Below are 16,911 nucleotides of genomic sequence, written 5' to 3'. Positions count from 1 at the left end.
CCTGACAAATTCTACCACCGAAATGATGTTTGTTTATGAGCCATTAGAAGAAAAAAAAACATAATTAGGAATCTTTTAGATTAGGGTTGTGCCAATCAATCAGTTCCAGCCTTTTTTTCCAGTTCACCCTAATTACCTCATCAAGATGTCTAAAGAGCAATCGATTGTAATTATCTGATTACTATGGATCTTCATTATGTCCAAATTATCTCCCTGGGATGTCTAAAAGAAGATTCATTTTATTCCATGAGGTAATTGTACCCGGCAATGTACTCAATCCACCTCCAAGGGCCGACAGAACACATGGCGGGAGAGGTGGATGTCCAAGACCCTCTGAGGCCCAGTGCTGGGCTCAGACGACCACTTATTTCACTTCACTGTGGTATCTTTTCCAGGTTTACTATGTGCCAAACACTAAGTGCTGGTGTAGATACAAGATAATCAGGTCCTTGTCTCCCATGGGCCTCACAGTCAAGAGTGAGCGAGAGAGAGAGAACATGTATTTAATCCCCCTTTTACAGATGAGAAAACTGAGGCAAAGAGAAGTTAAATGACTTGCCCAAGGTGGTTTGGAGGCAGCTCGGCACGCAGAGGCAATTATAGCCACGTCCCCTGTAACATGGGTTTCTGACACGATTTGAATAGAACACAGTGGAAGAATTAGGAACATTCTTCCCACAAAATGAGCCTGTCCTGGTTAGAACGCGAGCCACAAGTAGATTCTGTGTAAGGAGAAATGGTGGTGCCTGTGTTTTTAAAGAGAAGCACCGTGGCCTGGTGAAAAGAATATGGGCCTTGGGAGTTGGAGGAGTCCTATTGCCAACTCTGCCACTTGCCTGCTGTGTGACCTTAGGCAAGTCACTTCACTGCTCTGTGCCTCAGTTTTCACATCTATAAAGTGTGAATTCAATACCTGTTCTCCCTTCTACTTAGATTGGGGTCCAATGTGGGACAGATATTGTGTCCAAAATGACTATTTACCCCAGTGCTTAAAATATGGCTTGTCACCTAGTTAGCCCTTAAATACCTTATTCATCACATTACATCAGCATGGCATAATGCCTGTCTCACTTTAACACCCACTTTTCAGTCCTCAAGAAAATACAGTGAAAGTGAGTGGCAAAAGAACACAGTATTCTAGTGGTAGATAGAGTAATACTAGGAATTTAGACAGAAAAATAATAATGATAATGTCGGTATTTTGTTAAGCACTTACTATGTGCAGAGCACTGTTCTAAGTGCTGGGGTAGGCCCAGGGGAATCAGGTTGTCCCACATGGGGCTCACAGTCTTAATCCCCATTTTACAGATGAGGGAACTGAGGCACAGAGAAGTTAAGTGACTTGCCCACAGTCACACAGCTGACAAGTGGCAGAGCTGGGATTTGAACTCAGGAGCCCTGACTCCAAAGCCCGTGCTCTTTCCACTGAGCCACGCTGCTTCTCTAATACCAGTCATGGTGGTGCCTTCGAATCAACCAACCAACTTCCCTTTTATGTGCAAAGCACTGTTCTGAACACTTGGGAGAGCACAAAGGAGTTAGAAGGCCACATCTCCGTCCTCAAAGAATTTACAGAACACAATAACTTTAAGAACACAATTACAGGTTACAGCTGAAAAGACTGTGTCCAATTTGATCAATTTGTATCTCGTCCAGTGTTTAGCCCAGTGTTCGGCACATAGTAAGCATTTAACTACTATTATTATTAAATGACAGAATGCTTCCAAGTGCTCAGTAAGTTGTTCTGTAAACAAGAGGGGCTCAGTAAATACTACTGAATGAAAGTATAATTGAATGAATTAGCAGCTTCCTGGATGGGAGCTGGGAGAAATGGGATGGATGGATTGTTCTGTGGTCTGAGACCAGCCCAATGAGGTGGGACTGGAATCGAGTGCTCACTGGTGGCTGATGATGCCCCTACCTCCTCCTCCTCCAACAAGAATTGTGATATTTGTTAGGCACTCAACTCTGCACCGACCACTGTATGAAGTGCTGGTGTAGATCCAAGGTGATTAGGTCAGACACAATCCCTGATGGGGCTCACAGCCTAAGTAGGAGGGAGAGTTGTTACTAAAGTAAGGGAGAGTTGTTACTGAATCCCCGTTTTACAGGTGAAGTAACTGAGGTACGGAGGAGTTAAGTGACTGCCCAAGTTCACAAGAACAGGCACGTGGCAGAGCTGGGATTACAACCCAGGTCCTCTGACTCCTATACCTTGCTCTATCTACTAGGTCATGCCCTGTACATCTCTGTACAGTCATCTAGACTGTCAGCTTGTTATATTATCTTGTCCTCTCCTGAGCATTTAATACAGTGCTCTGCACTCAGTAAGTGCTCAATAAATAAGATTGGCTGACCGACTGAACCTCCCCTTAGTCCATTTCCTCGTGCCAGCACCCCCTGGATGGTGGGCAGAGAGAGGCTTGCAAGGCCTAGGTGGGCAAGATGACGGTAACGCTGGGCCGAAAAGGAGTCCGGAAGGCATCCGTGGATCTCAATTCTCCTCACTGCCCTTCATCTCCATTGGCCGGGGAGTCGGTGTTGCTAAGGGGCAGAGCCTCCTGGCCGCGGGAGGCCCAGCTGACGGAGATGTCAGGGCATCGTCCAGCTGGTTGTGGGCTCTTCGCCCGACCAGACAGATGGACCCCCCGGTGGCGGGAAGCTTCGGCCCCGTCTCCGAGCTGGCAGGTTTGGGGCTCCGACTGGCGGGAAGCAGGGCCTCGGGCTCCGTGCCGGCTCCTGTCTTTTCTCCGCCCTGACTTCACTCCCCAAGGCAGCGGGAGGATGAGGAGAGATGGCACTTTATTGGGGAAAGCCTTTTTCTTCCCCTCTTCCACTGCCCTCCCTGGGAACCTGGGCCCCCGCTCTTCAGAACTGGAGTGAGGCCTTCCTTCCGGCCGGCCACGTGGCCGACTGAGGAAGCCCAGGAGGCCACAGGAGCTGCTGCCATTCTCCCCAGCACCTCAGCGCTCAGCTGAACCCCCTGAAGGAGGAACAGAGGTACAGACCTGTGGGTCTGGGAAGCCAGTCCCTTCTGGCTGGGCTACTGCTGCCTGAGCTGAGAACAATCTCTCCTTCGCTCTTCCGGCCAACCTCTGCTTCAGCGAGGGGAGTCAGGGAGCTGGCATCTGTGAGTCCCAGAGTAGATGTCCTACCTCTGGCCTGGAACACCCTCCCTCCTCAAATCCAACAGACAATTACTCTCCCCCCCTTCAAAAACCTTATTGAAGGCATATCTCCTCCCAGGAGCCTTCCCTGACTAAACCCTCCTTTCTTCTTCTCCTACTACCTTCTCCGCCACCCTGACTTGCTCCCACATCGAACCCCACTGCACTCACTTACATATTGGAAATGTATTTATACTAATGTCTGTCTCCCCCTGTAGACTGTAAGCTCGTTGTGGGCAGGGAGTGTGTCAGTTTATTGTTATATTATCCTCTCCCAAGCACTTAGAACAGTGCTCTGCACACAGTAAGTGCTCACTAAATATGATTGAATAAAAAGGAACCCCTGACAGGGAAGGGGTGGCCATTCCTTGACTTTGAAACCTGGTTGCTGGGATGGGCCGCCCAGCCTGGCCTCCTTCTGATCCTCCTCCGGCCACCTGACATGGGTGCTGCGGGACGTACCCTTTCCTGGAGCCCCAGCCCGGGACCAGCTGCCCCTGCCCTCTGGAAAGGGGCCAGTGGAAGAAGGCACCATCGATAGCCCCTCCCGGGGCTATCTGGTCTGGCCACCGCCCCCGTTCCATCCGGGCTTTCAGTCTCCCCTGCCGAGAGCCCCGTCAGCTGCAGCTCTGGCCCAGCAGGGCCGCCTGGCCGCTTGGCCTCCTCCCTGTAGGCTGGGTGGCTCCATGTGCTCAGAACCCGCTGGGCCCAGCCCGGCCTGGCCTGCCTCCCCTACGGCCCCAATGGGCACAACTCCAGGCCTGAGGAGAGGCATTCTGGCCACACACGATGCCCAGGAGGGACCCAGAGCCTCTTAGATCCAGGAGGCATGACTTGGAACTTTACTTGGAGAAAAACAGATTGTCTGCAGGGGGTAACAAACAGCTTTTTACCCATGCAGGTCTGGTTGGCCTACATCAATCTGGCTGAAGCTTGATACAATCAACACCAGCTGGGCCCCCTGCTGTGTGCAGACCCCTGTTCTGGATAATAATAGTAATAATAACTATTATTATTACTATTAAGGGCTTATTCTATACCAAGCACTGTATTCATTCATTCAATTGTATTTACTGAGCGATTACTGTGTGGTAAGTACTAAGGGCTTGGAAGATGACACTATAATAATAAACAGACACATTCTCTGCCCACAACAAGCTTTCAGTTTAGAGAGGGAGACAGATACTAATATAAATAAATAAATTACAGATACTTACATAAGTGCTGAAGGGCTGGGAGGGAGAATGAATAAAGTCAGAAGGTCAGGGTGACAGAAGGGGGGGGGAGAAGAGGAAAGAAGGGCTCGTACTCACCCAAGCACTTAGTACAGTGTCAGAGAAGCAGCATGGTTCAGTGGAAAGAGCCCAGGCTTGGAAGTCAGAGATCATGAGTTTGAATCCCAGCTCTGCCACTTGTCAGCTGTGTGACTGTGGGCAAGTCACTTAACTTCTCTGTGCCTCAGTTACCTCAACTGTCAAATGGGGATTAACTGTGAGCCTCCCGTGGGACAGCCTGATTCCCCTGTATCTCCCCCAGTGCTTAGAACAGTGCTCTGCACATAGTAAGCGCTTAACAAATACCAAGATTATTATTACAGTGTTCTGCACACTGAAAATGCTCAATAAATATGATTGACTGACTGAACACTGGGACAAGATAATCAGATCGGGTACAGTCCCTGTCCCACATGGGAATCCATCCAAGTAGAAGAGAGAACAGGAATTGAATCCCCACTGTACAGATGAGGAAAGCGAGGCAGAGATAATTTAGGTTACTTGCTTAAGGTCACACATCAGGTAAGCGGTGGAGCCAGCATTAGAACCCAGATCCTCTGACTCCTAGTCTTGTGCTCTTTCCACTAAGCCACGCTGCTTCCCTGTGTGCTCTGCTTTCAGCAGAGTCCCGTACTGGTTGCCAGAAGCCATTCAGTCCACGTTTCCTCCTCAAGAACCTCCGATCGTTGCCCATCCACTTCCTCAGCAAACAGAAATTCCTCAACATTGACTTTAATGAAATCCAACAATCTCCCTCTTACCTCCCATTGCAGAGTTCCTACTATAACCCAGCCCACACGCTTAGCTGTTCCCACACCAACCTACTCACTGTACCTCCAGCTCGTCTATCTCCTCACTGACCCCTCCCCCAAATCCTTCATCTGGCCTGGAACCCCTTCCCTCTTCATATCTGACAATCCCTCTCCCCGCCTTCAAAGCCTTATTAAAATCCCATCTCCTCCAAGAGGCCTTCCCTGACTAAGCTCTCCTTTCTCCTCCTCCCCTTCTATGACACCTATGCCCTTGGATCTGTATCCTTTGAGCACTTGATAGTCACACCACCCTCAGCCCCACAGTGAAACCACCATTTGAAAAGGAGGTGAAGTAGGAAGAGGTCAAGGTTTTAAGGGCTTTGAAAACTATAAGGAGTTTAGAATTTTTTTCCAAAAGGCCAGTCTGCCCATCTACACGGACAGAGACACCCATCAGATCATGGCAAGTCCAATTCCAGAGTATTTGATCTTAACGTTGGGGTGGGGGGAGGGAGAGAACAAGGGCAAATTGCCAAGTTGGGAAGAATCCCCATTGCGAAGAGGTTATGCCAGAGTAAGCAGGGAAAAAGAAAATCACCAAAGGGCTTCTCTTGTCAGGGATCAAACTATTTACAAGGAGACGTTTATAGATTCGCTAACTCTGGGGAGCTGACACTTAGCATTAAAAATACATGAATAAAGAACGAGGCTCTCTTGCACCTTATGGCCTTTTAATAATGCAAAAATCCCAGAGCCCTTGTGCCGGTCGGGGTCGATCCGGTCAGGGGCGAGCTGCAAGAACAGCGGGGCGAGCGGGTCGCACAAAAGCAAGGAAGAGAGGGAAGAGCTCAACCCGCTCTCTCTACCCTGGACTCAGTGGCTCTCTCTGCCATGAGATACATACGAGCATGGAAAGGGAGGGACAGGAAGCAGGACTAACCTAGTTCAGTTGAGGAATCTTTACCTGGCTCTGGAGGAAGGGAGGTGGGCGGGGTCTGGACTGCAAACAAGCCTCGATGCCCCCAACCCTCCCCATAAGCACACACTTCCACCCACCCAGCCATCATCCCAGATTATAACAATCAATTATCATATCAATTATAAAATGATAATTATAAAAATCAATTAATAATAATAATTATGCTACTCGTTAAATGCCCGCCAAGTGCCAAGCCCTGCATGAGGTGCTGGGATAGATATGAGATCCCCATATAGAGATCACAGGCTAAGAAGGAAGGGAAGAGTTATCGAATCCCCATTTTACAGCTAAGGAAACCAAGGCACAGAGGAGTCAAGTGAGTTCCCCCAGATAACACAGCAGGCAAGAGAAACAGTTTGCATAATGGATAGAACACCTGGGAATCAGAGGGACCTGGGTTCTAATTCTGATTCTGCCACATATCTGCTGTGTGACCTGGGTGAGTCGCTTAATGCTGCTGGGTCTCAGTTCTCTCATCTGTAAAATGGGGATTAAGACTGTGAGCCCCATGTAGGACAGGGACTGTGACAGCCGGATTAGCGTGATCTATCCCAGCGCTTAGAAAAGTGCTTGGCACATAGTAAGTGCTTAACAAGTAATGTAAGTGGTAGAACCAGGATCAGAACCCGAACCTGGGTTCTTCCCATCGGGCGGTCCCCTAGTCGCGGAGGTTACCTTCAAGGCGTCCCGAGTGTCATCCAGGCAGTAGACGCGGATGCTGTAGTCGAGGGCCGAACAGACGAGCGGCCCGAAGAGGGCCAGCGTGAGCCTCTTGGCGGCCGCCTTGGTGGTGGCCTGTCCCAGCAGAGCGTAGGTGCCCAGCGTCTCGGTGAGGATGTGGCAGCCCTCCGCATCCAGCTGGACATAGCACGGCGTGGTGAAGTTTTCCTCGCCCACCACCACCACGTCCTGGGGGACAGAGGACACCGTCACCGCCCGCCACCGCCGCCACGTTGGCCAGGGTTGGCTAGAGGGTCGGATTAACTGATCCTCAATCCATCAGTCATATTCAGTGGGCTCTTACTGTGTCCACAGCACTCCACTCATTCATTCATTCATTCATTCATTCATTCATTCAATTGCATTGAGCACTTAGTGTGTGCAAAACACTGTACAAAGAGCTCAGAAGAGTATAGTAGAACAATAAACAGATACGTTCCCTGCCTACACCAAACTCACAGTCCAAAGGGGGAGTACAACCTAACAGTGTTGGTAGACATGTTCCATGATTGTTATTTTTGGGGTTTTTTTTTAAAGGAATTTATTAAGCCCTTACTGTGTGCCAGGCACTGTTCTAGGTGCTGGGTAGATACAAGCTAATCAAGTTGGAAACAGTCCATGTCCCACATGAGGCTCATAGTCTTATTCCCCATTTTACAGATGAGGTAATTGAGGCACAGAGAAGTGAAGTGACTTGCCTAAGGTCACACAGCAGACGAGTGTTAGAGCCGGCATTAGAAACCAGATCCTTCTGATTCCCAAGCTCATGCTATATGCAGTGGGCCATGCATATTACTCTGGTGTTTTCTAAGTGCTTACTATATGTCAAGCACTATTCTAAGTATTGGGGTAGATTCAAGCCAATCAGGTTGGAGATTGGACCCAATCCCCATCCAACATGGGGCTCACTGTATAAGCATGGCATTTGTTAAGCGCTTACTATGTGCTTATAGTATTGTTCTAAGCGTTGGGGTAAATAGAAGGTAATCAGGTTATCCTGAGTGGGACTCACAGTTTTGATCCCCATTTTACAGATGAAGTAACTGATGTTCAGAGAAGTTAAGTGACTCACCCAAGGTCACACAGCAAGCAAATGGTAGAGTCAGAATTAGAACTCAAGTCCACGGTCTTTCCACTAGGCCACACTTTCATCTAGTGCTTGCTATGGGCCGAACACTGTGTTCCACGCTGGTGTCTGTACTAGATCATCAGATGGACACAGTCCCCATCTCACACAAGGCTTGCTGCCCGAGAGGCAAGGAGAGCAGGCATCTTATTCCCATTTTACGGAGGTCCAGAGAGGTTAAGGGACTTAAACAAGGTCACACCGCAGACCAGTGGCAGAGTCGGAATTCGAACCCAGGTCTCTCTACGCCTCATTTCATGCTCTTTCCACCAGGCCCATGCCTGTTAGTAGTCATTCTGCCCCTAGTCATTCTGCCCCATCTCTGACTTCCAGCAAAGGATGCTGCACTATCTTTTAGGCTCCCCATTGGCCCAGGGCTGGATGGCACCTTTCTCCTGATTGTCCAGGCCTTTTCTAACAGGACAGCCTCCCTCCACCTCACTCTTCCTGGCATCCAGTTTGACATGCTCTATGGGACTTTCCCAGATGCTTAGTACAGTGTATTGCACTCCATAGGTGCTTAATAGAGACCACTACTACAGGGACAAGTGCCCCTCTAGACTGAAAACTCCTTGTGGGCAGGGAACATATTTACTAACTCTACTGTATTGTATTCTCCCAAGCACTTAGTACAGTGCTTGACACAAAGTAACCACTCAAATGCCATTGTTTATGAGTTTGGATGTTTTATGTTGAAACTTCTCTCTTTGGCTCAGAAGAAAAGGTCCCTGAAATACCACTAACCATCAACAAATAAAAGAAATCCACTCCCGGCTTGATTTTGTATATTGTCTCAGAGATAAGAGGAGGATTAATTTTTGGGGAGCAAAGTTCTAGAACAACCCCACTTCCCCTAAAAACCCATAAGGAGTGCAAGCTTCTTGAGGCTAGGGATTCTATTAATTCCACTGTACTGTCCCAAATACTTATAATAATAATGATGGCATTTATTAGGCACTTACTATGTGCTAAGCACTGTGCTTTGAATACAGTAGGGGCTAAATCAATAATAATAATTGTATTTGCTAAGTGTTTACTCTGTGCCAATCACTGTACTCAGCGCTGAGGTAGATATAATGCAAATTGTATCAGAGTCCCTGTCCTACATGGCGATCTCAGTTTAAGGGGGTGCCAAGGTTTGGGGGAGAGAGAGAGACATCCTCTCCAGTTCAGTCCCTCTCTCTCCCTACCCTGTCCATATTTTCAATCAATCAATCCTTTTAATCTGGTTACATTGTACCTACCCCAGCACTCAGCACAGTGTTTGGCACATTGGAGGGGATTAAGAGAAATGAATATTATTAGAAGAATGGGGAATTTCCAAACCATTAAGATCCACCCTGGTTTTCCCTAGCCTAAAAGGAAAGGAGGATTGGGAAAAAGCTAGGGCTGAGGCAGCATGGTTTAGTGGAAAGAGCATGGGCTTGAGAGTCAGAGGAGGTGGGTTTTAATCCCAGCTCCTCCTCTTGTCTGCTGTGTGACCTTCGGCAAGCCACTTAACTTCTCTGTACCTCAGTTACCACGTCTGCAAAATGGGGATTAAGACTATGAGCCCCTCGTGGGACAACCTGATTACCTTATATCTACCCCAGCATTTGGAACAGTGCTTGGAACATGGTAAGTCCTTAACAAATACCATAATTATCATTATTATTATCAGGGCCATGGAGAGGGAGTGGTTCACGCTGGCAGAAAGGACCAAGTGGCACAGAACCTTCCACACCCTTCCAGCTGAATCCCCCATCCCCTCTCCCAGCACAGATTCTGCAGCCGGAATAGAGGTTTCCACCAGGTGGCCTGGAAGCTTCTTGAAGGCAGGGAGCAGATCTACTAACTCCACTACACTGTACTTGCCCAAGTTCTTTGTACAGTACTCCACACCTAGTAAGCACTCAATAAATTCCAGTGATTGATTGCTGTCAGCTCTATACTGTAAGCTCATTGTGGGAAGGGAATGGGTCTGTTATATTGTTATATTGTCCTCTCCCAAGTGTTCAGTACAGTGCACTGCACACAGTAAGTGCTCAATAAATACAATTGTTTGACTATCAGACTGTGGGAGTTGTGTTGAATGCAACGAGGACAATGAGTCACTGGGAGAGTTGACACCCACCACTATCCAGACATCGCCATCCCCTGGAGTCGGTGTTTGAGAAGATGCTCCCCCGAATTCCAGACAATGCAGACTCTCACCTGAGCCCCCAGATTCTGTTCAATGGATCTGGGCTGGGAGCTGCTGTTCTGAGGCTCTGAGCACAGTCGGAGAGGTTAAGTAACTTGCCCAAGGTCACACGGCAGGCCGATGACAGAGCTGGGACTAGAACCTCACTAATTTGTCAGTATTTTCCCAAGATGTTCAGCCATTATCTGGGTAGTTTCTCCTTGTTTCACATTTTGAGATCTGGGGTAATGGTAAGGTACATGCTAAACTCAAGGCGCTCTGGGTTTCACCTCAAGAACTTCCCCCCCCAATGAAACACAATCACTGGGGAAGGAGGAAAATGCTAGAATTAGTCTCCTGAATATTTAAACTCAAATCATGAACATAGCTTTTAGCAGCTGCTCACCATTCCTGAAACCTCTGCAGGGTTTTAATAATCGTTCCCTGTAAAAGCATTTTGCCAAGATAATATTCAAAAAGTCATTTTCACTATGGTGCCTTCCTTTAAAATGATGGGGCATTTACTATGGGTTTGATTCTTCTATTTTAAAAGCTTAAATAGTAAAAATGGCATTTTCATCCATAATTAATTAGCCCTTAGGTTGTAAATGAAAAGTTGTAGTGTAATTAGTGCATTAATTAATTGTACCGTCTCCTATAGAAGTCACGATGGAGGCAACCGCAGAGAAAGAGGACCTGCACTATTAGTAGTGTCAATCGGGGTATTTATTGAGTGTCCTGTTCCTCATAGAGTACACACTCTAAGGGAGAGGGAGAAGTAGTATTTAGTCCCCATTTTACAGATGAGTAAACTGATGCATAGCAGAGCTATCTTTGATATTTATTTAGGGTTTACTGTGTCCAGAGCACTGTATTAAGCACTTGAGAGGGAACAATATAACAGAGCTGGTAGATATGTTCCCTGCCAAAAATGAGCTTACAGACTAGAGGGGGAGACAGACGTTAATGTAAATAAATTATGGATACGTATATAAGTGCTGCGAGGCTGAAGAAGGGGTGAATAAAGGGTGCAAATCCAAGTGCCAGGGTGGCGCAGAAGGGCATGGGAGAAGAGGAAATGAGGGCCTACGTGGGGAAGGCTAAGTGACTTACCCAAGGCCACACACACCCCTGGGCTTCCGGGGACCACCCCCGCACCCCGACCCCAGCACTCTGATAGCCCCATGTGGCCGCCCTAGGATATGCCAGGGCACTCACCTCCCATGGCCCTTGTGGTGTCTGCTTCTTGAGCTGGATCTTCCAGTCATCGGGGTTGGGCTCTGCACAGTGGTGCATAGTCAGAATGACTGGCCGGGTCAGCAGGGCACCCGGAGGACCGCAGCTCACCACCGGAGTCAAAAGTGTTTGGTTGTCTTCCACGGGAGGCCTGGGAGGGAGGAGATGGTGGAAAGAGGTTAGCCAACCAGAGGAGTATACCAGAGGGCAATTCCTCGGCCTTTCGCATTTCCAGAGACTTCCTCTAGCTCTATCCAAGCTGTAGAGAAGCAGCGTGGTGTAGTGGATTGAGCACAGGCTTGGGAGTCAGAAGGTCACGGGTTCTAATCCCAGCTCTTCTAGTTGTCTGCTATGTGACTTCAGGCAAGTCACTTCGCTGTGCCTCAGTTACTTTATCTGTAAAATGGGGATTAAGACTGAGCCCCATGTGGGACAACCTGATTATCTTGTATCTACCCCAGCACTTTAGAACAGTGTTTGGCACATAGTAAGCACTTAACAAGTGCCATCATTATTATTATTATTACTAAAGAGTATATTACAACAGACACATTCCCTGCCTACACAAGCTTACAGTCTACATTCAGGGTATGTACTGATTGACCGATCCCAGACTAAGCCCCTTTTTCCTCCGCTCCTCCTCCCTTCCGTGTCACCTTGACTCACTCCCTTTGCTTTTCCCCCTTGCCCTATATTGTTATTAACTATAATTCTATTTATTTATATTGTTGTCTCTTTACTTGTTTTGATGTCTATATATCTATAATTCTATTTATTTACATTGATGCCCGTTTACTTGTGTTGATGTCTGTCTCCCCGCTTCTAGACTGTAAACCTGGTCTGGGCAGGGATTCTCTCTCTTTATTGCTGAACTGTATTTTACAAGCACTTAGTACCGTGCTCTGCACACAGTAAGCGCTCAATAAATACAATTGAATGAATGAATGATCCTTCAGGCACTGAGCTGAAGTCAGAGAATTGCAGGACCTAAGGGCAGAACTGATAGGATTTGGAGGACTATACTTCCCCAGCCACTTCAGAGAATTTCTGAGAGGTAAAATTCATTGTGGACAGGGAATGTGTCTGTTTGTGGTTATACTGTACTCTCCCAAATGCTTAGTACAGCGCTTTGCACATAGTAAGCGCTCAAGAAATATGACTGAATGAATGAGGTAGAAATTAACCCATCGAAAAGGGTCTTATGAGTCGATTCTTTTAATATTTTCATTTTGAGGGAGTCACCCCGAGGATGAGTATCTTAACGAGCAGGGAACATGTCTACCAACTGTGTTGTAGTGTTTTCTCCCAAGCACTTAGTACAGTGGTCTGAACATGGTAGGTGCTCAATAAAGGGGATGGCCTGACTAAAGTGAGGCCTGGAGAATGGAAACAAGTGGAGAATTGGGCACTTTCCTCAGGGCGTCCCCTCACTGTGGACAGAACTCTAACTCCAGAATCCTGGTGGATTTGGATCCTTAAGAAAATTCCCGGGAACAGATGGAATGCTGGGGGTAGGTACCGCAGCGCCTCACTCTCACTGTTGCCTAAAATTAAGGGGACTAGGGGGCAGTAGCAGAGAAATGAATTGTCTGCTTCCAGGGAGAAACCCCACTGCTAAGACTCATTAAGCAATAATATTACCAACTGCCACTTTCAGTGGAAAGAACACAAGACTAATTAGAAATATTTAAAAGACATCAACTATTTCTCCCCCATAGTCAGCGAGCTATTAGATGGCGATTAACTTTTAACCCTTCTCTCATTGATTCACAATATACGGCTTCCTTGGAGCCAGTTTTATATACAGTAGTTGAGTTATTCATTCAAGTACTCCATAATAAAGCCAGCAGCCCCCTTAGGGCATCGAAGACCCTCCAACCCTAGTCAAAAATCCAGGAGGGAGGTAGAGCCCTTAGGTTAGATACAGGGTGATTACCAAAGAGACCACAGACATCAAAGCTCTGTTCCAATCTAATAGCGAGAAAGGGTATCTCAAGGCAGAAACAGATGGCACCTTTGTATTCACCCTAAAGATTGTGACCTCAAACAGCACAAATAATTTCTTTTCTAATGTTGAGTTGTGGGGAAAAAAAAAGTCCCAACCTCATCGATGTAGGTACAGTCTACATAGGAGCGAGCCAGTCTTCATAGGGGTGAGAGCAGGCATTTAATCCCCATTTTACAGATGAGAAAACTGAGGCATAGTGAATAAATCGATTTGCCCAATTCACACAGCAAGCAACTGGCAAAACTAAGATTAGACCCCCAGGTTCTCTGACTCCTAGACCTGAGCTCTTTCGACTTGGCCATGCTGCTCTCCACTACTTACAGTATAATATTAGTAATACTGAATATTACTTATTGAATACTCAACTGGTGTACTGAACTGTACTAGGCACCTGGGAAATAAAGAATCACAAAGCGACCCATTCCCAGTCCATAAGGAACTTACATTCCAATTGGGACAGACAAGCATAAAAATATTTCCAACCCAAATGGTCAAAAATAGAGCACACATGTACAGATGATTCCAACCTTGGGCTTGAAAGCCTGCCCCCTTCTTATTTGATAGGCCATCGCTCTTCTCACTTTTAAAGTCATATGGAAGGCACATCTCCTCCAAGAGGTCTTTCCCAACTAAGCCCTCATTTATTCTTCTCCCATTCCCTTCTATGTTACCCCTGCACTTAGACTTGTATCCTTTATTCACCCCACCCTTGGTCCCCACAATACACATCCATAATTTATTTATTTATATCAATGTGTGTCTCCCTTTCTAGACTGCGACCTCCTTGTGGGCAGGGACTATGTCTACCAACTCTATTGAATTGTACTCTCCCAAGCACTTAGTTCAGTACTCTGCACACACTAAGTGTTTAATAAATACTTCGATGAAATACAGTTTGTAGACAGGCTTACCTCCATCTGAAAGACACTAGAACAGGCCATAAGCTGGGCTTTAAACACCCAGGCGACTGCTGGTGTTTTCAATCTCCTCTCTCATAACCAGTGCCTGCAAAGTGCAGCATTTACCTCATGTTCTCCTTCCGGTGGACGGTGACGTACATCTCGTAGACTCTTCCTTGTGGTATCGCCCCAGCGGGGATCAACAAGCTCACTCCTGTTCCAAGAGAAGAGAAAGACACCTGATCACTTCACCATAGACACAGCTTTTCTGCTTCCCGCTGCCTTATAGCTGCAGTTTTTTAATGGTATGAATGTGCCAGGCACTCTACTAAACTCTGGACTAGATTTAAGCTAATCAGGTTGGACATAGTGCCTGTCCCACATGGAACTCACAGTCTGAATCCCCATTTTACAAATGAGGTAACTAAGGCCTTGAGAAGTGAAATGCCTAAGGTCAAACAGCACACAAGTGGCGGAGCTGGGATTAGGACCCAAGTCCTTCTGACTCCCAGTCCTGTGCTCTAGGGAGTAGACCATGCTGCTTCTTTAGTTGTATTACTTAAGGGGAAGAATTCCCACTTTTGAGTATAAGCTCTGAGTGGGTGGAAAAAGTACCTCCCTGCCAAGAGCTTAGTACAGTACACTGAACTGGAAGGTGCTCAAGAAGTATCACTATCCCCACTACTAATCAGATTATATTCTTTTGTATTGGTTGAGAAACAGGCCCATGGTTGTTTGCCTCGTATAGGTAAAGAAAACCAAGAAACCATTCCTCATAAAACACCCTGCAGCTGGACTGGGGCACCTTCACTGGCATTTCTGATTTAAATAAAACACCAAATCAATCCTTCCCAAACCTGAGCCAGAACGAGAGAGCTTTTCTCCAGGGAAATCTGGAGGTAATGGAAGCCAGGCATCTAGGAGAGGATTCAGCTAACTGGTCAGTGTCAGGTTTCATGGACCTTGTGGACCCAACCGAGGTATTGACCATTTGGCATCTCCACAGGCTGTGACCCAGGATGGTGGATCAAGGTCATGGTTTCGGTTTGGGGAATCCTGGGTGCCACTCTGACAACAATCACCCCTCCCAGCCTCACAGCATTTACATACACATTTATGTCATTTATTTACATTAATGGCTGTCTCCCCATCTGGGCTGTAAGCTAGTTGTGGGCAGGGAATGTGTCTGTTATTTTGTTGTATTACACTTTCCCCAGCCTTAAATACAGTGCTCACAGTGCTCAGCACACGGTAAGCAGTTAATAAGTATGATTGAATGACTGGCTTTTGATGAACAAGGCCCTCAAACCTGCTTTATCTTCCCAGCCTCTACGTTGGTAGGCTAATGTTGCTGAAGTTTAATTGTGAGTTACTAGGTCTTTTCCAGGAAGCCATTTATACCCCTCCAACTGGCAGCATCATTATCATTGATCAACAAATACTTTCAATCAACAGACTCTCTCTTACAGGTTCCACTTTGCACATCTTCCTGAGAACTTTTCCTCAGCTGATTCTCAGGTAAAATCTAAAAACCACCCAATCATTGCTAAATGTGGTGTAATTTGCCAATCCCTTGCCCACATCCTGTCTCTGGCCCCTCCCCATATCCAAAAGACAATTACTCGTCCCACCTTTAAATCCTTATTAAAGGCACACCTCCTTCAGAAGAACTTCCCTAAACCCTCATTTCATTTTCTACCACTCCCTTCTGCATCACCCTGACTTGCTCCCTTTATTTATGCCCCTCCCAGCCCCACAGCACTTAAGCACATATCTGTAGTTTATCTCTATTAATGTCTGTCTCCTCCCCCTTTACACTGTAAGCTCATTGTGGGCAGGAAATGTGTCAGTTATATTGTGCTCTCCCAGATGCTTACTACAGTGTTCTGCACACATTATGACCTTAACATATACCACTATTATTATTATGAAGAAAATCTGCTTTCATATCTCCCAACCTACAGAAGAAAACAGTCCAGCAAGGCTTGAGTTTCCCAACATTCCTTCGGCGATTTCACCCTAGGAGTTTCACCTGAGTTGGGGATGACAAGATGGCCCCCGAGGGAGTTAAAGGAGCCAAAGGCGGTGCAGGAGGGGTCCGTCTGGCGGGCGAGGCTCTGGTTCTTCATGTTGAGGGTCTCGTCCAGCAAAGATTGGGTCATCTGAGGAGACAGCTTGGCTGTGAAGTCGGCCAGCTCATCCTGAGGGGTGACAGAGCCCGAGGTGTTAAAGACTTTGATTTTCAGGTTGGGCAGGGGGTCCAGGATGGGCGAGTTGGTCATCGGGATTTTGTCAGAGACGTCGTGCAGGGCGTAGACGGGGCCGCGATACAGGGCGGCTGCGGAGGTGAGATCGGGAGGCACAGCCAGGAGATCTGGAGTGGAAGAGGAAATGGAAATTCAGTCCCATCCCTCTCCCCTCACCCCTCATGAGCGATTCCAGCCCAGAAAGTACCTGGAGACAGAAGAACTGATTTCTAATCACAACTGTGCCACCTGCCTCAGCTACCTCACCTGTAAAATGGGGATCCAATGCTGGTTCTCCCTCCCACTTGGACTGTGAGCCCCATGTGGGACAGGGGCCGTGTCT

General features: G+C 47.3%; 1 protein-coding gene across 2 annotated transcripts in view; it reads right to left on the bottom strand.

Moving 5' to 3' along the window:
• UNC5C (unc-5 netrin receptor C) overlaps positions 1-16,911 on the bottom strand; it is a 245,796-nt gene that overhangs the window by 12,572 nt on the left and 216,313 nt on the right. For both annotated transcript variants that reach the window (XM_029076389.2, XM_029076390.2), the window contains 4 exons: positions 16,355-16,696; positions 14,449-14,536; positions 11,398-11,566; positions 6,848-7,081 (listed from right to left, as the gene is read on the bottom strand). In XM_029076389.2, the coding sequence (XP_028932222.1) occupies positions 6,848-7,081; positions 11,398-11,566; positions 14,449-14,536; positions 16,355-16,696 (833 nt within the window). The remainder of the gene's footprint in view (positions 1-6,847; positions 7,082-11,397; positions 11,567-14,448; positions 14,537-16,354; positions 16,697-16,911) is intronic.

The sequence above is a fragment of the Ornithorhynchus anatinus genome, chromosome 12 (assembly GCF_004115215.2).
Source record: "Ornithorhynchus anatinus isolate Pmale09 chromosome 12, mOrnAna1.pri.v4, whole genome shotgun sequence".
NCBI lineage: Eukaryota > Metazoa > Chordata > Mammalia > Monotremata > Ornithorhynchidae > Ornithorhynchus > Ornithorhynchus anatinus.
Note: the sequence above shows the minus strand (reverse complement) of the source record. Positions and strands in the feature narration are given on the sequence as shown.